Consider the following 24001-nt stretch of genomic DNA (forward strand, 5'->3'; position numbering starts at 1 on the left):
TAGGGGTTTGGGAAGAGGAGCGCGGAAGGATAAGGTGTGGCTAGAAGCCTTCAGGCCTGGAGACGGCGGAGCAGACACATTTCTGGCTGTCCGGCGCTGGGGCTGGGAGAGTCTCGGGGGTCCGCTGGGGTGTGCAAACCACCCCCCACCCCAGGCTGGGTGCAGTTTTATTTCTGAGAGGGGTTGGGGAAGGAGGAGGAAGCACGCGTGTGGGTCTGTGTCCAGGAGTGTGTGTGTGCACGGGCGCAATGCGTAGGCATGGGGTCTAGTGCCCCTGTGTCTGTGGGTGCCTGGTGGGTGTGGGCATGTATATGAGTGTGGATTTGAGGTCTGATTTGGAACACCCCCATCTCATGCTCCTCACCACCAGCATCCCCATTAAACTCATAGGTCTGGGAGTCAAGGCCCTTTAGCAATTTTTAATATACAGCACAACTGCCCAGCTGCATCTCCTAGCTCTGATGACCTCCCCATCCTCTCCTAGTCAGATAGTAACAGCTGACATTTGTGGACTCCTTCCTATGTGCCAGGCTCAGCTCTAAGCCCTTTACATGTGTAAACTTATTGAACTCTCACAAAATGCTGAGAGAAGCACTAACTGCCCCATTTCACAGTTGAAAAAAGTGAGGCACAGCTAGTTAAGTGGAAGATCCAAGATACCTGGGTCCAGTCTGCACTAGGAATCACTATCCTTTGTTGCCTCAACTTCTACTCATTCTCTAGTCTCTTCTTCCTCCAGGAAGTTTTCCTTGATCAGGTGTTCAGAGATCTCATTGCTTTCCTGTTCTTGTTACCTGTTCTTGTTACCTGTTCATGCTGTGATTAGGAGGAAACACTAACACTGGGTTTGGGGTGAGGCCTGTAGGAAACAGAGGCTGGCAGACATGTCACAGGCTGCCATCAGGGGCCATTCAATCTCCTTAGAGACAGCCACTACAGACCTTTCTCCACTTACAATGGGGTTCCATCCCAATAAACCCATTGTAAATTGACAGTATTGTGAGTAAAAAAATGCATTTAATACACCTAACCTACCGAACATCATAGCTTAGCCTAACTTACATTAAACATGCTCAAAACACTCACATTAGCCTACAGTTGGGCAAAATCATCTAACATAAAGCCTGTTTTATAATAAAGTGTTGAATATTTCATGTGATTTATTGAATACTGTACTGAAAGTGAAAAACAGAATGGTTGTATGGGTACAGAATGGTTGTAAGTGTATCAGTTGTTTACCTTGATGATTGTATAGCTGACTGGGAGTTGCCACTGCCCAGCATCCCAAGGGTATTGAGAGACTGACTATCATATCGCATATCACCAGCCTGGGGAAAGATTAAAATTCAGAATTCAAAGTAGGTTTCTACTGAATGCTTATCAGTTTTGTACCATCAAAAAGTAAAGTCAAAAAGTCATAAATCAGATTCTCCTAGGTGAGCTGGGGAGTGAATCTGGCATCTGGCCCTCCATCCGACACACCAGGGAAGAGGCACCAGAGACCATCTGTGGTTCCCATGCACAGGAGTCTTCCTCCCGGAGTAAAAATGGGCCAGAAGGAATGAGGATAATGAGAAGGATTAGTGAGGTACAGGGGATCTCCAGCCCAGACATTTGAAAAGAATTCAGAGGCCAGCCAAATCCGTGAGCTGCAAAAATTCTGTGGAGCTGCAGAGGATGGTAGCCCTCACAGCCGAGGGCTGCAGCAACACCGGCTTTCAGAGTGATGAAGACTGCTTTGAAAACCAGAACACATCAGGAAATGACAACTCACTAAGGAGTAGAGTTGTGCAAAACAGAGGGCAAGAAAAGGGCAAACAGGGGGAAGAGCAAGTCACCATTGAGCAGGATTCTCCAGGAAAGGATGAAGATGAGGAGGACGATCAAGAGACGCATCAAAAAGGGTGCCTGGAAAGGAAGTGTGGTCCAATTTATGATTTTTGTAGGGAACACAAAACAACCATTAAGTATATCATCTGGGGCATTTTAATAGCAAGTTACCTGGCTCTGGTGATTGTGGCCTGTGTGCTGAACTTTCGCAGAGCCCTTCTTCTTTTCGTGATCACGGTGGTTGCCATCTTCTTTGTGATCTGGGATCACTTCATGGCCAGATGTGAGTCTCAAATCGCTCAGTTCCTGTCTCCTGGCCAAAGGCTTCTGGGCAACCATTGGTTCTGGCTGAAGTGGGTGATTTGGGCCTGCCTGATCCTGGGAGTTATTTTCTGGCTGGTCTTTGACACCACCAAATTGGGCCAACAGCAGCTGGTGTCCTTCGGTGGACTCATAATGTACATTATCCTGACATTTCTATTTTCCAAGCACCCAACCAAAGTTTACTGGAGGCCTGTCTTCTGGGGTATTGGGTTACAGTTTCTTCTTGGGCTTTTGATACTAAGGACAGAAACTGGATTTATGGCTTTTGATTGGTTACGGAAACAAGTTCAGACGTTCCTGGAGTACACTGATGCTGGCGCCTCATTTGTCTTTGGTGAGAAATATAAAGACCACTTTTTTGCATTTAAGGTCCTGCCCATCGTGGTTTTCTTCAGCACTGTGATGTCCATGTTGCACTACCTCGGATTGATGCAGTGGATCATTAAAAAGCATTCCTGTGTCCACATCGAAGCAGGAAGGAAGGAGAGAGGATGCAATAGGAAGTCCCCATTCTGAGGAGGGCACCACAGTCTCTGGTTGGAAGGACCACTACAAATTGGGACCATCAACCATGTTTGTTTGAGAGGTTGGATGGGTAATGCTAGTGACTATGGGAACATCTCCTGTTGAATCTGTAGTTGCTTCTGGCAATATATTTGTTGGACAGACAGAATCTCCACTGCTGGTCCAGCCATATTTACCATACGTCACCAAGTCCGAACTCCACGCAATCATGACCACTGGGTTCTCTACCATTGCTGGAAGTGTCTTAGGTGCATATATTTCTTTTGGGGTTTCATCCTCTCACCTGTTAACTGCTTCAGTTATGTCCACACCTGCAGCATTGGCTATTTCTAAACTTTCTTGGCCTGAGACAGAAACACCTAAAATAACCCTCAGGGAGCATCCTCATCCATTTCCCTGGTGGTGAACATCGCTGTGAATTTGATTGCCTTCCTGGCCCTGTTGTCTTTTGTGAATTCAGCCCTGTCCTGGTTTGGAAACATGTTTGACTACCCACAACTGAGTTTCGAAGTAATATGCTCCTACATCTTCATGCCCTTTTCCTTCATGATGGGAGTGGACTGGCAAGCCAGCTTTATGGTTGCCAAACTCATAGGTTATAAGACATTCTTCAATGAATCTGTGGCTTATCAGAAACTCTCAAAATTGATCCAATTAAGGCAAGAGTGTGGACCCAATTTGTGGATGGTGTGCAGCAATATATGTCGATTCGTGCTGAGACAGTTGCCACTCATGCTCTCAGTGGCTTTGCCCATTTCGGTTCCCTAGGAATAGTGATCGGCGGACTCACATCCATAGCACTTACCGGCAAGCACTTCTGTAGACATCAACTGCCATCATGTTTTGGAGAATGCCTTCAACTCCAGCTCAGTTAGAAACACAACCAATGCAGTATCTTGCTGCCAGAGTCTACTGAGCAACACTGTTGCCAGGGGTCCTGGTGAGGTCATCCCAGAAGGAAACCATAGCCTGTATTTGAAGGACTGCTGCAATTTGTTGAATCCACCAACACTAAACTGCAGTTGGGTTCCTAATGCATTTTGAGTTCAGCCACTTCTCCAACAGAACTCTAAGTACAGGTGCTGAATTTTCTGCTTTGGGGAGGAAAAAAAAAGCTATTTCCACAGATTGATACTTCTGTCATGGAATCAGCTTTAATTGGAAAGAAGGAAAACAGGAGTGAACACTTCAGTCTCCAGTCCCAGAAATGTTTTCTGTCTCAGAAGGAAATTCTAGAGACAATGCTGAGATGCTTTTTAATGAAATGCTCAACACCAATGCTCTTAATAGCATAAAGACTACGTTTTATGAGAAAACACAAACACTAATGACTGGAATAAAAGGGGATTCATACAAAAGAAAGAATGTGAAAAAGGTTTTGGAATACCTTAAGTAATTTATTTGTGTTTTCATTTTTGTTCATGCACAAGAGTAATATTTTTTAATCCATGTGTAAATAGTTGATTTGTGTTTGTGTGTGTGTGTGTGTGTGTGTGTGTGTGTGTAGTGATGGTGGTGATGATGAAGTAGGGATCTAAATGCCCAAAGGACTCTTTATCTCCGAAGTACAATATACTAGGATATTTCTAATTATTTTTTAAAAAAATCATAAATCGGGGACTTCCTGGTGGTCCAGTGGTAAAGAATCCACCTTACAATGCAGGGGACGCGGGTTCGATCCCTGGTCAGTGAACTAAGATCCCACATGCCACGGGGCAACTAAGCCCATGCTCCACAACTACTGAGCTTGCGCACCTCAACTAGAGCCCGCGTGCCGCAAACTACAGAGCCCACGTGCTCTGGTGCCTGCATGCCACAACTAGAGAGAAGCCTGCGCGCCAGAAGGAAAGATCCCGCATGCCTCAATTAAGATCCCACGCAGCCAAAAATGATAAAATAAAATAAATAAATAATAAATAAACCTTTTAAAAAAATCATAAATCGAATCATCATAAGTCGGGCACCATCTGTACACAGAGCCCCGATATGATATGCCACACCTACAGGGCTTGGGAGCCCACCTACCTTCTGCAGTCTCCTTATCCCCATAACTCCTTACACTCCTCATTCCCACTTCACTCCCTGCCTCCCTGCACCCCAGGTTTTAACCTCATCCCCTCTGACAACACTTGATGGTGCAGACCTATTTGGGGTCCCTGGAGAGAAAGTTTCCATGGATCCAGACCTTTCTTCTCCCCAGAGGATCCAGCCCTGCACTACCTCCCTGCCAACCCCTTCTATGCTTCAGTCCTGGCCCTCGGGCCTGCTCAGGCCTCTGCTGTGTGCCTTGACCTGTGGGTCTCTGGGTCTCAGCCCCAACCTCATCCCTCATTCCTCCTATTAAGCAAGTCTCCTCAGGTAGGACCAGAAACCTGAGTTAGACTTCCCTGCTCCTGGTCATGGGGTTTCACTCTGGCAGGAAGGGGGAGGTGGCTCACTGGCTAAACCCCTCCCTAGTGCATGAAACTTCCCCACTCTCCTCACTGTCCCAGGGACTAAGAAATCCCCACTCAGTGACTTTAAAACAACCTCCCAAGTATAGAAGTCTGAGGCAGAGACCTTCACAGAGGGCAGCCGCAGCTCCCCCCTCTCCTTGGCTGAGCGGCTAGTGCATTAGCCCTTTGGATGCAAGTCTTATCTACCTGTGCAGGTAAGACTTGCTCAAGGGCAAGGCTGGCACTGTAGGGCCTTGTGCAGGGGGGCCTTGATTGTTTTAATGCATACAAGGCATCTTCAGACCCATTTCCTCGTTCAGTCTGTACAGTTGCCACAGGCAAAGAAACAGAGGCAGTCTAGACAGTCTCTGGACCAGGTCTTCCCCACACAGGTACAGCAGTAGCCTCAGAGCTTCCCGCTATCAGGCCTGATGGCCAGCGTGCCTGATTGGAAACAGCAATTCTTGGCTGGGTCAGCTCATCCACTGGGGTCCTGCCTCAGCACCCCGGCCCCAAGCTCTGCTGGCCTGGCTCCAGCCCTGACTGCCTGCTCTTGTCAAGCTCCTTCCCTAACCCACCACCACACCAGGGGCTGGGTCTGTCCCTAAACCCAGGATTGGCAGGGCTCCTGTCAACGTGCAATTCACCACACTTGTTCCTTGGTCTGGCTTTCATCTTTTTCTCAGCTCAGAAAGCTCTCTTAGGGAGAGGAATATTAGGCAGCTTTATTTTTTAAAAGGCTTTTTAAAATGATGTCTTTTAGGGGCTTCCTTGGTGGCGCAGTGGTTGAGGGTCTGCCTGCTAATGCAAGGGACACGGGTTCGAGCCCTGGTCTGGGAGGATCCCACATGCCGCGGAGCAACTGGGCCCGTGAGCCACAGTTACTGAGCCTGCGCGTCTGGAGCCTGTGGTCTGCAACAAGAGAGGCCACGATAGTGAGAGGCCCGCGCACCGCGATGAAGAGTGGCCCCCGCTTGCCACAACTAGAGAAAGCCCTCGCACAGAAACGAAGACCCAACACAACCATAAATAAATAAATAAATTAAATGATGTCTTTTAAATTTTAGATTCAGACTCCTTAAGGAAAAATTTGATTGTTTTTCTGTGAAAAAGTTAAGTGTGCATCACAAAAGCACTATCTATAATAATAATTATAATTTTCATTAACATAGTTTACTATGTGCCAGGTACAGTATTTTGCATATTATATATCCATTTAACCCTTGCAACAATCCTATGAGGTAGTTACTACTATTGTCTTCATTTTAAGATGAGGAAACTGGAGAACAGAGAAGTTAATTGATTTGCCCAAGGTCACAGAGACAGAAAGAAATGGCACCAACAACCAAATCCAGGGGTCTGGCTTCTGAGTCTGTGCTCTTAACCACCGGTTTTACTCAGAAAAGCCTTCACGCATTCAGGAAAGGGGCCTTTTCTGAAAATTCACCCTCTTGTGCTCTGAGGGCTTGATGTTGTCTTGTTAGAAATCCTCACAGTTGAAGTTATTCAAATTTAGCTATAGCCCTTTGCTAGAACAACGTCTCTTAATAAATGGAATTTGTTAAAACCGGTCCAGTATTGGGACTTCCCTGGTAGCGCAGTGGTTAAGAATCCGCCTGCCAATGCAGGGGACACGGGTTCGAGCCCTGGTCTGGGAAGATCCCACCTGCCACGGAGCAACTAAGCCCGTGTGCCACAACTACTGAGCCTGTGCTGTAGAGACCGCGAGCCACAACTACTGAGCCCATGTGCTGCAGCTACTGAAGCCTGCGCGCCTAGAGCCAGTGCTCCGCAACAAGAGAAGCCACCACAATGAGAAGCCCACGCACTGCAACAAAGAGTAGCCCCCGCTCGCTGCAACTAGAGAAAGCCCGTGCGCAGCAACGAAGACCCAACGAAGCCAAAAATAAATATAAAATAAATAAATAATTTTTTTTTTAAAAAAAGAATCCGCTCGCCAATGCAGGAGACACGGGTTTGAGCCCTGGGCCGGGAGGATCCCACATGCCGCGGAGCAACTAAGCCTGTGCTCCACAACTACTGAAGCCCGCACACCTAGAGCCCATGCTCCGCAAAAAGAGAAGCCACCGCAATGAGAAGCCCGCGCACTGCCACGAAGAGTAGCCCCCGCTGTCCACAACTAGAAAAAGCCCGCGCGCAGCAACGAAGACCCAACGCAGCCAAAAATAAATAAATAAAATAAATAAATTTACTTAAAAAAAAAAGAAAAAGAAATAATGAGACACACCTTAAAAAAAAAAAAAAAAAAAAAACTGGTCCAGTATCGTTTCTGTTTAAATGTCAAATGTCAAGATAACAAGAATTATTAATGTCCTGGGTCACTGACTGTTTCAGCAAGAAGCATACTTTGTGAGGTTTAAAATATATATACCTTGTTGGGGAGGAATAAAAGGAAACATTAGATTTCTCTGAAATGTTTCCATTTTTATAAGTAGAATTAATTTTTATTTGTATAATTAAAAACAATCAATAAAATATGCCTTTATCTGATCAATCATAATATGCCTCCTGTAGCACGCAGCCTCTAAGATGGTCCCTGATGACCCCCCGCTCCTGGTTCTCAGAGCCTTGTGTAATATTCTCCTCTTAAGCAACTTATTTTTAACCAATAAAATACGGCAACACTGAGGAATGTCACTTCTGTGATTAGGTTGCAGAAAACTGTGACTTCTGTCTTGTTAATACTCTGTAACTTTCTTGGCTTGCATGATTTGATGAAGCAAGCTGCCCACATGGAAGGAACTAAAAGTGATCTCCAGCTTACAGCCCTCCGGGAACTGAATGCTCCCAACAAAGGAGACCAGGGACCTTGGACTGACATCTTGATTGCAGCCTGGTGAGAGAGTCCTGACCTACAGAAATGGTGATTGTTTTAAGTCACTAAGTTTTAGGGTAATTTGTTATGCAACAGTAAATACTACAGTACTACACCATCCACAGTTGGTTGAATCCAAGGAGGTAGAACCATGGCTATGGAAGGACTACATATATGGAGGGCTGATTATACGTTACACACAAATTTTCGACTGCGTAGTGTGTTGGTGCCCCTAACCCCTGCGTTGTTCAAGGGTCAACTGTAATATACTTTCTTTATAAAAGTATTGAATTTTTGGACTTCCCTGGTGACTCAGTGGTTAAGAATCCGCCTGCCAATGCAGGAGACACGGGTTTGAGCCCTGGTCCGGGAAGATCCCACATGCCGCGGAGCAACTAAGCCCGTGCGCCACAACTACTGAGCCTGCGCTCTAGAGCCCGTGAGCCACAACTACTGAGCCCACGTGCCACAACTACTGAAGCCCACGCGCCTAGAGCCCGTGCTCCACAACAAGAGAAGCCACCACCATGAGAAGCCCGTGCACTGCAACAAAGAGTAGCCCCCGCTCGCCGCAACTAGAGAAAGCCCACATGCAGCAACGAAGACCCAACACAGCCAAAAATAAATAAATAAATAAATAAATTAAAAAAAAAAAAAAAAAAAAAAAGTATTGAATTTTTGAGAAACTAATTTATGAATCATCATACAAACTAATGTAAAATAGAAGATCTAATCTAGATTGGCGTCAACACATATCTGAAGTCATGTACATGTATTATAACTACATCTGTGTCAGAACCATCTAAGGACCCTAACTCAGTCTTTCACAATCAGACCCCCCTTCAGGGAAGTGGTGGCTCCAGGGCAGATTGAGTATGTGAGTGTGATATATGAGTGTCGGAGGTGCATATGTGTCCCTCACAATTGACGCCCTTCCCTTTCAGGCCCAAAGGTGCCTTAGGACAAGGACAATCCCATATGGGGCTCTTGGGCAGAGGCCAAAGTCTCCCCTGTCAGACTGAGAGGCCCCTGAAGAAAGATTCCCCCACATCCACCTCCCCATATCCCCACATGAGACTGCCAGCCATAGCAGACTGAATTCCTCCCCCCAGTGTCTTTCCCAACACCCACGCCCCAGCTCCCAGCCCAGAACCCTGCTCAAAAGGGGAGCTCAGACAGTGAGGAAAAGAGGTCACCTAACAACAGGTAGAATAGAAACACAAACCCAAGAAATGAATTTCTTTGCCCCAGTTTATCTTCGTTGGTCCAGAGGCCAGGTTCACACTCAACATGCAAAAGTGAGACACAGAGTTCCCAGGGCCATTGCTTCAGCCTCACTCCCTATACCTTTCACCTACGTACCCACACATTTTACAGATAGGGAGGCCGGGCCAGAGGCATCAGTGACCTCTGTGTCACTGCTCACCTATCAGGATTTTGCATCCTCTTGGCTCCCAAAAGCAAAGCAGGGAGCTCAACTACTTTAGTCCTTGGTTCTCTCCAGAACTCACCCGCTCTCCACCTCACGGAGCCTCTGCTGGGGCCTATCAACCCCATGCAGTCACAGAAGAGGTTATGGCCCAGCATCTAAGAGCTTCTAGTGGCTGGACTGACACTGCCCACTGCCCACTCTGGAGAGCCAAACTGTGGCTCCTCCTGGCCCCGACAGTCTGATTTCAGGGAAATTGACCAAATTAATTTGACACCTAATGTTGCTACAGCCAGAGAGGCACAGCAAGTAGAAGCACAGAGAGGGAAGTAAGATTTTTCTCCAACAGCCTTGGAACACTTCTCCACTCCTTGCAAGCTTAGAAAGCACACATTCCTTCTCTTTTTTCTTTTTTATTGATGTGTAGTTGACATATGACATTATATTAACACAGATTCCTTTTCATCAGAAGCTTAAGTCAATATGGTTTGCAACAGCTCCCTTGCAGTGGAGAGGTGTGATTTGTTTGGAACTGGTATTGTAGAATTCCCATTCTCCTAGTCTTCTCAGGGTTCTGCCATCGTCATCTCCCCCATCCCCATGTCCCACGTGCCCAGTGGCAGAGTTCAAGTGGGACAGTCCCCTATCTTCTTCTCTGATCCCGCCTCCAAGCCTGCCATGGTGTCAATCACCATTCTAGCTCCCTTCCCTGATACCAGTTCTCTACCAATTGCCTTGGCAAAATTGCAGCCAAAAAGCCATAGTAGGCCAGAGTAGCAACCTAACTTCCTACAGCAAATCCACCATCAGGGACAACAGCCTTAGCAGAGCAAGATCTGGGAGGAGTGAAGGGGAGGGATAAGGAGAGGTAGCCGAGAAATCCAAGAGAAAGGATCAGCCACAACCTTCAGATAATGAGAGCAGGCTAGCCCTCTCTCCAGGGAGCAGTGGGACCCTGTGGAGAAAAAAGGCTAGTGGAGACCACGGGTAACATAAGGTATGGATGGATGCCCCACATGTGCAATTGAACATATATTTGCACACACTTGCTCCTGAGTCAGCCTGCAAATACACATGCTCCTAATGTATACATCCCATGCACGCACCTGCACACATGCACCCCTACACATAGGCCTGCACACACAAGGGCTCACTCACAAACACCCACCACAAATCTGCACGCTCAAACTCACTCATACATAAACACACATATTTTGCATATATATCTTCACTCATGCACATATACACACACCTTGGGGTAACCGTCCACACATGCATATACAAATTTACTTCCTCCTACATACATACTATACATACACATATGTATATACTCACACATAGGGCTGCTGATTCTCACACGGCCTGTGCACATCTGCCTACATGTTAGCACTGACATACTCACTTATGCTTCCCTGCACTCATACCAGCAAATAATCTGTAGTTGCTTGTGTACAACCACACACATGCCTGCAAATATATACATAAACCCTTGCACCCCTGTACAGAGACACCCTTAGCCCTGGTCCTGGGGTGTGGATGGTGCTGCCCTCTGTTGGAGACAGCGGATAAGCTCCTTCCGGTTGTCTAGAATGGTGTCAAAGCTCTCCTGCAGACGGGCCTGCTGGTCAACCAACTGGTGCTGCAGGACCCGGATCCACTGGAGCAGGGCCAGGCGACGGTACATCACCAAGTGCACATGATGCTTCTCCTTCTCCTGCTCTTTATAGCGCTCTTGAGCCTGCAGCTGCTGTACGGCCTGGGCCACCGAGGGCAGAAGGGGAGCTGGAGGGCCAGGGCCGGGAGGGGTCCCACAGGCAGGCTCAGGGCTGCAGCTAGGGCTGTCAATGCTCAGGGAGCTGCTGGCATAGCCGTTGTCCTCCAGAGGGGAGCAGACTGTGCTGGCACCACCCATCTTCTCAGGCCCAGCTCCAGGGATCTCTGCCCCCTCTGGTGGGCTGCGGACCTCCCCCTCAGGGAGTCCAGGATCCTGGAAGGCCTGGTTGTCAGAGGGCAACTCAGAGAAGCTCCTCAACAGTATGGGTTCCACTTGGCCCGGCATCCCATGCCAAGTCTCATTGGTATCTTTGGCACTTGCCATGAAGTTGGAGTTGCTGTCTGGTTGAAGCTCGGGCTGACATACTCCAGGAGGCGGGTCCCCCAGGAACTGCCCCCCTTCAGCTACCCCTGGCTGGATGGCAAACATCTGGTCTGTAAAAGGGAAGCAGAGAATGAGTCAGGGCAGGACAGGGTGGGGTGCCTGAAGTCCCGGCAGCCTAGCAGCAGGGACAAGGCTGCTCCTTTCCCTTGGCTCTGGTAACACCTCCCTCGGTGGTTTTCCTCTTCCCTCTCTGACTGCTGATTCTCAGTCTCCTCACAGGGTTTTCCCTCAGCCCTGAGGCAGGCTGTCCTCTCCTTCTATGCGCTTCTCCCAGATGACCTCATCCTCTGCTATAGCTTCCAGAACCACCATGTGTTGGTGACTCTCAGATCTGTCTCCAGCCCAGATACAACTGCTACCAAATTCTGCATCCAACCTTAGGCCCCTCAAATTCTACATGGCCCACCCCACCCTCCCTCTTCAGTGTCCTCAGCAGAACGGCCCCACTCTCCAGTCAGTCACACCAGCCAGAAACTGAGAGCAGCCTGGACTCCTCATTCGGCTTCTTTCCCCCCTCTCACTGGCCATCAAATTTGGACACTTCTTCCTCTTAAAAACCTTCGAGTGTACGTGTGTGTGCACACACACACACGCACGTGCATGTACATACGTCTTCCCTTTCTCTTGGTTTGGGCCATTTCTAACCTGGATTACTGACTGCTATGGCTTTTTACTGATCTCTCTGCCTCTAGTTAAAAATGTAAGTTTGTCATGGCTCCCTCCCTAACCTCCTGCTAACCCTCTTCCCGGCCTGTGAGGCCGTGCTTCATCTGGCCCCTGCTCACTGCTCCAGACTTGCCTCTTGCCACTCTGCCTCCACACTGCTCAGAGATCTCCAGACACACCATTATTCTCCTCATACAACTCCCTGGGCCTATAATATCCTTCCTCTCCCCTTCCCTCCAAGCTCTTCCCTTCTGCACCCAGCAAATTCCTTTTCATACTTCAAAACGCAGCTCTAATACGCCCACTTCCCTGAAGCCATCCTGATATCCTCCCCACTGCCCCGATATACACAAACACACACAGTTAACTATGCCTTCCTCAGGATCCCCACTGCCCTGGGTACATGCTGTCTTATTCATGTTTGTTTCTTGTCCCCGGCACATAGTTTATGATCAATAAATGTCTATTCAACTTTTTTTTGTTTTTGTTTTCTATCTTGTAATAGCAGCTTACTGGCTCCCTAGCTAGACATGGAATTCCTCTATATACCCTCCATCATATTCAGGAGCCAGCACAGAACGTGGCACTAAGCAGGCATCAGCACATCCTTGCTGAGTGAGTAAGTGAATGGGGGAGGGGGACTGCAGTGGGATATCTATGCTCAGGGAGACGGGCCAAGAGTAGCAGAGGCTACTGCTGACTGCTCAGGGCTGGAAGAGCTGGGTTGGGTTCCCTCCTCTGCCCAGTGAGGAAGCCCTTCTCCCACTGACAAGCCTCTCTTCTGACCTTGCCCCTTCCCTCCATGTCTAGTACTATCCCGGGTCCCTGCCTCTAGCTTGCTCCATCCTGAGGCCCTAGAGAGAGAACACACCACATTATTCTTTCCTCCCCAATAACCGACTTCACCCAAAATAAGGGGTTAAATTGACAAGAAGTTCCTACTGACCATAAATGACTAGGATTAGAAAAACTGGGGATCAGTAAGAGTGAGGGAGAGTGTAAGTGGAGGTGGCAGGGACCCCCCCCCCCACATCCAGTAGTGGGAAGAAGTCCTGGGGGCAGTGGTAGGGACAGTCCCTTCGCAACCTACAGACTCCATCCCGCTAAGCAACGTGCCTGGAGATCGTCCCCGCCCAAATGTTTTCTATTTTCTAAACTTGGGCGGGGCCGTGAAGGCAGCTGGAAGGAGGTGGGGGTCTTGCTGAGGATCTAGGGGTTCTCGGAGACGGTAAAATGGGAACCGAGACACCCCAGGATCAGGCTTCTCTCTAAGCTAATCCGCAATTTGTGTGTGGGAGAGCGCTCTGTAAGGATGGGGGGAGGCGGCCTCCCTTCCTGCCTAGCCTTGCGGGAGAGGGAGACTACCCCCAGGAGACAGAGGATACTGACCGTCCATCCCTAATCTCTCCAAAAGAGGCAGCTGGGCAGAGGCTGTGACCCCCGCCCCCTGCTGGGGTCCAAACCCTCCCGCTCCGGGCCCCGACTCACGGCCTGGAGGCGCCGCTCCGCCCGGCTGGCTCTGGTTCCGAGGGCCCCGCGGCGGGAACTCGTCCCTCGGGGCTGCGAGGAGGGGGGGTGGGTAGAGGAATCCCTAGGCTTGGGCGTCCACGCGGGCCGGCGCGTGGGGTGTGGGATCCCGGGCCGTGCGCCCAGCGCAAGCCGGGACTGCCGAGTCAGGTGGCGTCAGCGCCGCGGGGCGGGGCAGCCTGGCCCACGTGTGCCGGTTCGGTTTTCCGCAGAGCCGCGCGCCTGCCGGAGAGTCGGAATCGCCTCCCCCGCCTTCGGCAGCCTGGACTGAGGCCTTGCAGGTCCTGTTTAATTCCCTAACTGCATTTACTGGGTCCCTCCGATCGGTTTTCCTCACTGCACATGCAGTGACATTTTCAGAATGAAAATCTGGTCATGTCACCACCCTCCTGCCTAAAACCCTTCAGTGGCTTCCGCATTGCAGGGTAAATCCTTAAGGCTGCAGCCGCAGGGCTCTGAGCGTCCTGCTCTGTCTCTCCAGCTTCAGCCTTTGCCCTTCAGTCTCTGGAACTGGGCTCCTTTCTGCCACACTGTTCCCTCTGCCTAAAATTCTCTTCCCCCTCTCATATTTAAGATCTCTTTTCAGATAAACCTTCTCTGACCTCCTAGGCCAGATTAGTTCCCCCTTTTATATTATTCCAGGGCATTTTGATCCTTTTCTTGATAGCATCTATCACAATTTGAAGTTATATGTTCATTTTGTGCTTATTTAACTAAAGTCACTTACTGAACAGAGTAATTGCTGACTCTAAGGATAAAACCAAAAAGCACTGGCTGCTGTTAGGGAGACGCAGCCCCAGAAAGAAGTCTGGGACAAGTTTAGCCTTTAGGGCACATGAGCTTCCAGGAGGTTCCTTCCGACCCCCCAGCTTTACTGAGTAAACCAAGCAATTGGCTATACCTTCCTCATGCTACCCCCTCCATGCCACCAATTAAAAACAAACAAAACAAAACTCATATGGATTCATCTTTGAATCATAATACATTAAAAAATACCCTTGTCTTTCCCTCCTCCCTTTCTTTTGCTTTTTTTGTTTTAAAAGAAGAATTTGAGTCTGATCTCCATAATGAGGCATCCTCTTCCATTTCCAACTTAATTCCAATTTACCATTCTGCAACCTAGAGATTAAATGGCAAATTAAATCACACCAACAAATCCTATATACAAAATAAGGGAAATGGAAGAGAAAAAAAAAAATTTCATGATTACGACAACTCCTATTTTAAGAGGGAAAAGGAAATAAAAAGGAAAAGGCAGAAGTAACTCAAGCTTTGGACACTCCCCCAGCTAAAAATATATATGTGGAGACCTCAGCCCCATTTCTACATCAGGTCCTGAGGCCTAACTAGTCTCCCTTTTCCCTTATCCACTGCAAGTTCCCCTTACCTTCAGCTGGAGTTTATTTCCTTATGAGGTGACCCAAATCCTCACTTGTAAAGTCTCTGAGCTTTGGTGGTCTGCAGTGATACAGGTCTTCCTATGTCATAAAGTCACAACAAAATCTAATTGTTTGTTTGGTGGGCCCTGAATAGCGCCTCCTCCTACCTCTCCTGTCTCTCCCAGCTCTAACTAGGTGGGTCATATGGAAGCCTGATGAATCTAGGAATAGGACTCCCACTCTAGGTGTCAGAGTCCTTCTCTGGGACTTTTTGAAATAAAATTAAAGGAAGACAAAGCAGGGAAGATGTGAGCCTAGGGCTGTAACAATCACATTTCCTGCCAAATAGAAGTCAGTCTGTAGTAGGAGAAGATAGTGCTGACATACAGACACAGAAAGACAGAAGTCCTGGTGATGGTCCTGTCCTGTTTCCTGAGGCCTAGGTATACCTTGCAACAAGGCCCTTATTTCGCCAAGCCTAACTTGAGTGGAATTCCTTTCACTGGCAATCAAAAGAATCTTGATTAATACAAGAGCACAAGGTCGTCCCCTGGGTCCCACTGACGCACCTCTCAGCGCTCATTAAGTAGTAGCAACTCTGTTTCCCCTTAATAGCTATTATCAGCCTACAAGTGTGACCTCCTTTCTTCTATTCCTCTAGTATTATGAGGAGCCCAAAACGCAGTGGAATCCTTTCTGCATTCCCTGGTTAGAAACATTTCTCCCTAGATGCTAAAACCTCCTGAACTGCAGAATGTAGAATGTCAGAGACAGGAAGCAAACTCTCTGAGACAGTCCTTAGGTACAATCACATAACATGCCGCACCTACCTCTACCTCTTCCTGTGTATTCTGGTTACAAAAAAACAAAGAATTATATACTGATTGTTGATCTAAAGCCTATATTATACTCAGCATGCAATAACCTGACATAGCTGAGTCATCAGTTGGTCACTCCATTGTTCTATAAAGCTGATATTTCTAAATAACATAATACCTGACAGGTAAAGTGAATTCCAAGGGCATCAGAATGTAGCTTCTCTTTTCTTAGTCAAGGATAATCTTGGGTGGGATACTCTAGCACGTATAATTAATGCAGTAAGTGCTCAGACAGTGGTCCTGGCAGCTCCATGACTTTCAGGGAGCTGGGAGCCTGGAGAACAAAAACCCCCAGGAAGGCAGGAGCATCCATGACCACAGAAAAGCAGATATACAGATGTCTGTTCTTCAGTCACCAGAGGCTTCCTCAGTCAGGATGCCAGGGAATCAGTCACCCCAGGTGAAGGGGTGTCTGTGTCTGAGTCCACCCAGCTACATAGATTGCAGGGACTTAACTGGCAGGGACACAGAAATCACCAGAGATGGACAGTACCAGCCCGAACAGGGCTCTGCAGACGGCCAGCCCATCATGAAGATCTAGCAGTGGGCAGTGAGTGGCTATCTTGGTGAGCGGACAGATGTCAGAGCCAAGATTGGCTAGCAGTGAGTAGCCAGATCCAGGCCCTAGGGGCCTGGGATGTTAGGCAAGGAGACAAGGGAGGCTGAGAGGAATTTCTACTTCAGGGAATAGGACCGGCATGAGTTCCTCTATAGGTGGATAATTTCTCAATGTCAGTACTCCCAGGAAAAAAGAGATGGCTAGGATCAAGGTGTTTTAATCTCAAGGACCTTGCCCCTTCCCATTCGTTTATTCACATTCAGGACACAGCTACACAGGGCTACTTTGTGCCAGGTAATGTGCTGAGGATTAAGAGCAGAATCAGAATTGGTGGTGGCCTCGGAGAGCTCTCTGTTTAGAAAGGGAAATAGAAAAGAGTGGGCTATACAACGTGATAGGTCCTACAACAGAGCTAGAAGGCAAAAGTAATGAGCCCAAAGAGGGGAAGGAAAAGGCTTCACAGAGGTGATATTTGAGCCAGGTTTTGAAGGATGAATAGAAGCTCACCAAGAGAAAGCCGAAGGCAGCGGAAACTGTATGCAGTGTTCGTGTTCAGATAACACAGAGGAGGCCAGTGTGGCTGGAGCTTGGGAGGAAATGGAGATGGGAGATGAGGTTGGAGGATAAAGTTGGCCCAGTTGTGAAAGGCCTTGACCAGCATTCCAAGGAGCTTGGGCTTCATCCTGTGAACGGCAGGGAAATAACTGAGGAAGCCCCCAAAGATTCCACATCAAAACAAAGCACAGGCATCTAATCCTGGGGGACAAGCTACATTGTGACCTGCTTTCTTCTCTTTTCCTGAGCTCATATCATCTGTCAACTTCCCACATGGCTTTGGGAACTTGGACAAATCAAAGCATTTTAACCTTTTTAGGTTAAATAAAGATAATATGCCTTGAACATTGTTAAATAACATTAAAATTGTGAACACTGTTACTTGGGCTCCTAAGGCCAGGCAGAGCCCTGGAGGACCTTTGAAGTACCTGAGAGGCCTTAAGGCAGAAAAAAACCATTCCCCAGAATTAGCTCAGCTCAGGAAATGAAGGCCTAGGAAGCTGGTGACCTAGTTGTTTTGTTCATCCATTTCTCTACCACCTCTTAAAGGTAAAGTGTCACTCTAATCTATCCAGAAATTGATGTGTGATCACCTTAGGTAAGATGTGTCCCTTCTCCACCCCCAACATGGCTGTTTTCTCAGCTGTAAAATGAGGGGGTGGTACATCAAATCTGAAGTTTTAAGGCTTTTTTTCCCTTAAGCCTTAGAATCGTCCTTTTCCAACAAAATCTTTGTAATATACCCAGTTTGAGATCTCTCCTGCCCTGAACAATCCACCCTGAACAGCTCCTGAGGGGCCTCCCAGGAAGCTTTTAGAGCTCAGTGGGGCAGTTCCAAATGCACTGCTCCACATGAACTTAGGAGATACATTTCTCTACCCAAGCCCCCCTGCATCCTCCCTCCTGACCCTGAAGGGAAAAAGGAGAAACTGAGGGGTGTTTTGGAGATGCTGGAAGCCTGAAAGGTAGTACAGACTCTTTCTCCCCAATGCACCCAAATGGTAAATAGCCTCTCTTCCACCAGCAGCCCAGAGAAGCCAAATCCAAGGTCCCAGAGCCCACAACAGAGTAAGGTAGAGAAGGCGATCTGAAGGGAGAATGAGAGAAGGGAGTGCCTGTTCCACCCCCTTCCTAGCAGCTGCCTCCATGGACTCGATAATCCCCCTGCCCTCTCCCCCACCCCACCCTCGGGCCGCCCACCTCTCCTCCACCCACCCATTCATCAGTAGGAGGGCACGCTATCAGCACAGCCTTTCAGGGACTGACAGGTCCTTTCTGGGTGCCCCCCACATGCAACCACTTAACCTCCAGCACAAAGGGCCAGGCTGAATGGGCTTGGAGCCGGTGGCTCGTGCAAAGGGGGGAGGCCTCAATAGGATTTGGGGAGCTGGGTGTATAAACTGCTCTGCTCCAGCAGCCCTCAATGGAGGAGCTGGAGTCGGGGCATGTGCCGAGGGGAGGAGCCCGGCAGCTGCATCCCACCCCTGAACAATGATTTATTCATTCTTCTGGCACACACAGAGAAAACAGACTGGGGGAACGTGGCTCCACAAATCGCCCTCGGCCTCAGCGGATTCCCTTGGCAATCAGGCAATCACCGTGCACCGTCCCACCCTGCCCCTCCCGGTCTCCGTAAGGAAGTAGAGTACACCAATGGGAGGCCTTTAGTAGCCTGAAGGTCAGGCAGGCACGCTCTTTGAATAGGCTCCACTCAATCTCCCTCTCTGAAAGCTTCCTCGTCAGGTTTTCCTCATACCCATTTCACAGCCAGAGAAACTCTTGCAGGGAAAAAAAAAAAAAAGCACGTAGCTTGGCCTGTCTCAGGACTGCCCCAGGGGAAGGGCTGAGAAAGAAGCAGGAAGTTGGGGAGCTTAGTCTAGAAATAACTGACTAGTAATGGGAATGCAATAAAGGCGTGCTGATAAGTTAATGGCATTCTCTAGCCACATCTGGCTCCAATTCCTGGAAGAATCATCGGGAGAAATTTGGGGAGTAGGGAACAGAATGAAGGCAGGTAAGCAAAGATGCTAAAACCAGTAGACCAAAAAAAAAAAAAAAAATGTCGGGTGGGTGGTTTTAGGAAGCTAAATTGTGACAAGAATAAATTCGCTTTTGCCCTCTTACCTCCATACCTCATGTCATCAGAGCCAGTTCACACAGAAAAATCATCATAATAAATAAAACTAAAAAATCAATAATGTTAGCAGAACAGGGAGAACCAGACTGAAGTGACCATCCTCAGACTGGCCCCTAGGCCTCCTATCCCCAAGCTCATAATTACCTTGTCACACAGAAAACAAATCTATTTTGGATGGTGAGTGTGGAGAGGTGGGAGATCCTGGGCAAGGAGGTTGCCCACTGAGGAGGGGGATGGGGTCCACATTAGGAAGACAGATTGGCCTTGGCACTGGGGTGGGAGGGGGCTGTGTTGAGACTGACAAAACTAAGGCCTAGACAGTTTCCCAAAGTTTTCTTCCCTTAGGAGGGTGATCCTGCCTAATACTCAGTACTAGGGGTGGGAAATTGGAGGGGGCTGGGGGAAAGACCTCCAAGCCCACCCCACTGAGCCTCAGGAGGACAGGTTGCTATGCTGCTGCTGCCCTCTGGTGGACATAAAAAGGCAGCATGGACACCTCCAACGCTGGAAACAAATGCTGGAAACTGCAAAGGGGTCTCTGTCCTTTCCTGTCCTAAAGCCTTGGCCACCAGGACTAGCACACTCATAGGCTGGATTCCCCAGGAAGCAGACTCAGACAGTTTAGGATGCCGGATATTTCCTAAGAAGTGCCCTTGGGATCAACATTTGTGGAAGTGAGGGGAAAGGAGATGAACTACCCTACAGGTCCATGACAGCCTCAGCCAACCTCCCAGGGAGCTCTGAAGTGAGAATGGGCCCTTTAGAATTGTCCCAAAATGAGCTGAGGTGGCCAGGCCTTTACCCTCCTGTCATCACTGGATGTGGGCTGTGCTGGAATGGGGCGTGAGCATTGGGTAAGGGGTTCTCTGCAGCTGAGGCCGTCCCCTCACTGAAGGCCGTCTGCAGCGGGGCCAGCAAAGCCTTCACTAAAGGGGATAGGGTTGTGCATCACGGGGTCTACCCCACATACCACAGATACTCATTAAACATGTGTTACATGAATGGCAGGGTTAGATCATGCCTCAGGCTCCAGGCTCCACAGGACAGCCCACAAGCCTGTTATTCGAGCTGTTACACACTGGCCTTTGGAAATGGTCAAGGGAGCCTTAATGCTCCAATTCACGGATTCATTCATTCAACAAGCACTCACTGAGATTTACTATGTGCTGGACCTGGAGGCAGACACTTTACAAATTTCTCAAATTTAATCCTCACAACTGTGGTGCTAGTATTAACTCAGATTACACAGATGAGATCAAGTTATTAAGTGGCTTTCACAGTCAGATGACACTGTGACAATGGGTGAGTGGGCCGGGCAGGGCTCAGTGACAAATGACACTCAAAATGGGACAAGTGCTCTTGCTGCTGCCAAAGATTCTTCAGGCCAGAAAGGGTCTTGGCTCTGTTCTGTGAGTGTGCATGTGTGTATGTAGAGAGAGGGCTCTCTCTATGCTTTCAGCCAGAACATTTCCTCTATTGCAGCCAAGAGTCATGCCTCCATAGCCTCCTACTTTAGTTCCTTCCTAATAATGTTGCTGCCCAGAGGTAACAGAACCACAAGCTTTAAAAATTCCTGGTTGTAGCCACAGAGCTAGCTCCTTCCCTGGATATTTAATGGACAGACAGCCCTTAACCCCCAGTGTTCTTTGGCCATAATATCATCACAAAGTTATGAAAGGGTAAGTTCTTCCCCTAATGTCTAACTTCCATAACTGCTGTGATCATTTTGGGATGATAACATTGAAGGGACAAGAGGTGGACCAGATCTCTGCTCTAGAAACCTCTCTGTACCCTGACACTCTCACTAACCCAATGGATCTGTGGGAGGAGGCGAGGGCAGGAGAGCTACAGAAAGCCGTCGGCTGCTGTTCTGCTACAGCCCTGACATGTTCTCATTCTTGGCCAATTATACCTTTCAGCACTCCCAGCCACCAATATAAAGATTTTAGTTTTCTCATTTAGATTGTAATCATAAAGAACTTGAAGGAAAAAGAGGGAGGGGGAAAGCTTGGATGTTATGGAGGGATTTCCAGGTCTGACTACAGAGACATAAAGTACTTTCAATACTCCTCACCCCCTCCCAACCATACACACACACACACACACACACACACACACACACACATACGCCTTTCCTCCTGGGCCCCCAGAACCTAATTTTTCACGTTTGGAAAACCCAGATGATTTTTGCCTGGGTCCATCTGGTTTTCCAAATAACCTGTCTTTTTGATAAATAACATAAGTTAGACAAGACAAACAAAGAGAGGGGTGGGCAGTCAGCTTTTTTCCTTCCTTCGGCCTCTGAGAAAAAGAGATGGGGACTGAAAAATCTACAGGACTCACTCCCAATCCTGCCCCTGCACCTTCCACCCCTTAGATTGGGCCCAGTGATTCTCCAGCCTGGAGCTGGGAGCTGCCTCTTCACCCCCACCTCTACCCCACCAGCCATCAAGAATACCAGACTGTGGTTCCTTCTAAAATGAAGGGAGGACTTCCCTGGTGGTCCAGTGGTTAAGAATCCACCTTCCAATGCAGGGGATGCGGGTTCAAGCCCTGGTCGGAGAACTAAGATCCCACATGCTGCGGGGCAACTAAGCCCGTGCGCTCTAGAGCCCTCGCACCGCAACTAGAGAGAAGCCCGCGTGCTGCAGTGAAGAGCCCAAGCGCTGCAATGAAAGATCCCATACGCCACAACTAGAGAGAAGCCTGAGTGCCGCAACTAGAGAGAAGCCCACATGCCCCAACAAAAGATCCCACATGCCGCAACTAACACCCGATGCAGCCAAAAGATAAATAAATAAAAAATAAATAAAATTTAAAAAAAAAAGAAAGAAGTCCATTTGAAAAAAAGGGGGGGAAAGGCTCTGAAGCTTTGTGTAATGTGAATGGAGAACAGTGGATGATAGGAGGTTGGGAGGCACAACTATATCATGGAGGGTCTTGTAGTTTGAACTTAATCCTGAGTGCACTGGAAGACAGAAAGGTTTTGAGTGAGGGAGTGGCATCCTCCGATTTAATTATGCAAATGTCGCCCTTTGGCTGCTGTGCACAGATTGGATGGAAAGGAAGCAAAAATAGGAGTGGGGAGATCGGGGGGCTACTGCCAACACCCTGGCAAGAAATTATGGAATCCTGGATTAGGGCATCGGCTATAGAGGTGATTCAAGATGCAATCTGGAAGTAGAAATAAGACTTAGAGATTGCTTGATTATGGGAGTAAGGAAGGAGGGGTTGAGAATGTCCTTTGGGTTTCCAGCCTGAGTGACTGGGTACGTGGAGGTACCTTTTACTGAAATGGGAAACACAGGAGGAAGAGCAGGTTTTTAGAGAAGGAACATCACATTTTTAAAGATGTCAAGTTTGAGATGCTTATGAGACAACAGGCCTTTGAGGAGTGGTCCCCAAAACATGATGCAGTTGTAATATTGGCAAATCCATACGCTTGCAGAGTAGTGTTCGACATGATGCATCCACATACATCTTCCAACAAGCCTCACAGCAACTCTGAGACAGGCATGAATGATTATCCTCATTTTATAGATATAAATGGAGGCTCTGAAAGGTTTGGTATTTTTCATTCACCTTTTACTGGGCAATTCCACATTCCAGACCATGTGCCAGGCAGTGAGTAGGACACAAAGGTAGAAGATATAATGCCATCTCAGGGATACCATCAGAGAGCATCATGACAATATTCCTCCCAGAAATACTCTCCCCTATTCTGAGGTGTACAAGCCTCGGGACAGGAAGCCCCAAGAGATATTAGATCTATCTCTGGGAGATAAAACCCTGAAACACTCACATTGAGCCATTAGAGATTCTCAAAGTGGGGTAAAGTTTGTAGAGAGGCAGTTGAGAATTTGCACAGGAAGCTGAGTGCCTTGTCTCTACAGCGCTTTGGTGAGTATAACCTGATGCTTTATGGAAGAGACCCTAGTATGGTTTGTGCAGCTGTGGACTGAATTGTTTAAATCAAGTAAATACCACGTGTCCCTATCCCAGCGTGTGGAACACAGAGGAGGTGAAAGGACTGACACTGAGCACCCTCATCTCCCAGGCTCAGGTGCTCTCATCCCTCCAAGCAGATGATTTCCAAGCTAGTGAAGCTGAGTCCTAGCAGGAGCCACAGCACAGGCCCTGGGCTTCAGTTTCACTAGAATGGAGCTGAAGCTGGAGGCTGAGTGCTCTGGGCACAGGTCATATGGTCAGGTCCCGACTCTCCACTTCAATCTTATTACCAAGGCTTAGCTTGCCTTCTGACAGCTACAGTGACATGGCGAAAAGCGACCCAGAGCTTAAGACAACTTTTCTTTCTCCAAAGAGTGCTTTCTTTCTGGAGCCTAGAATAGAAACCCTTTGCTCCCTAGATTTCTCAGGCACTGATTTTCTTATCCTTAGTGGTCAATCCTAATACTCTTCTCCATCTCTCCCTGCCAAAAGAGGATATGGGAAAGCAAAAGGGGAGAAATATCCAGCCCTCCTCCCTAGTTCTCTATTGCCTAGAAAGGGCTGCCTAGCCTTGGCCACTGTTTAGAGAGCTCAAAGGGAGGGGCAATAATGCTCACCTTGGACCCACGTCTGCCAATCAAAGGGCTATAACAACAGGCACCATTTATGTAAACTCTCCTCACCTGCACTGAACCCAAACCACTTGGTTAGTTAATGCGATCAATTCACCAGAGTTGAGAAGACAGTGAGGGGACAATGGCAGCAGCCTCTCACTCCAGGCCCAGAGGCCTCCCCTGAGAGACAGATACCCTGAA

General features: G+C 48.3%; 2 protein-coding genes across 2 annotated transcripts; one reads left to right on the forward strand and one right to left on the reverse strand.

Moving 5' to 3' along the window:
• The first annotated feature begins 258 nt into the window (after positions 1-258).
• LOC118895567 (solute carrier family 28 member 3-like) lies at positions 259-3723 on the forward strand. Its single transcript, XM_036852904.1, is given in 6 exon segments — positions 259-282; positions 1630-2611; positions 2739-3050; positions 3053-3352; positions 3355-3490; positions 3492-3723. Coding segments are annotated over 6 exon segments (1986 nt in total).
• A 6071-nt stretch (positions 3724-9794) lies between these two features.
• Positions 9795-13901, reverse strand: C1H1orf216 (chromosome 1 C1orf216 homolog). Its single transcript, XM_036851266.1, has 2 exons — positions 13692-13901; positions 9795-11587 (listed from the first exon to the last, which is right to left on the reverse strand). Exon 2 carries the CDS (start codon positions 11580-11582, stop codon positions 10893-10895), a length of 690 nt encoding a protein of 229 aa, XP_036707161.1. The 5' UTR covers positions 11583-11587; positions 13692-13901; the 3' UTR covers positions 9795-10892.
• Positions 13902-24001: the final 10100 nt, after the last annotated feature.

This window comes from Balaenoptera musculus, chromosome 1 (assembly GCF_009873245.2).
Source record: "Balaenoptera musculus isolate JJ_BM4_2016_0621 chromosome 1, mBalMus1.pri.v3, whole genome shotgun sequence".
NCBI classification, from domain to species: Eukaryota; Metazoa; Chordata; class Mammalia; order Artiodactyla; family Balaenopteridae; genus Balaenoptera; species Balaenoptera musculus.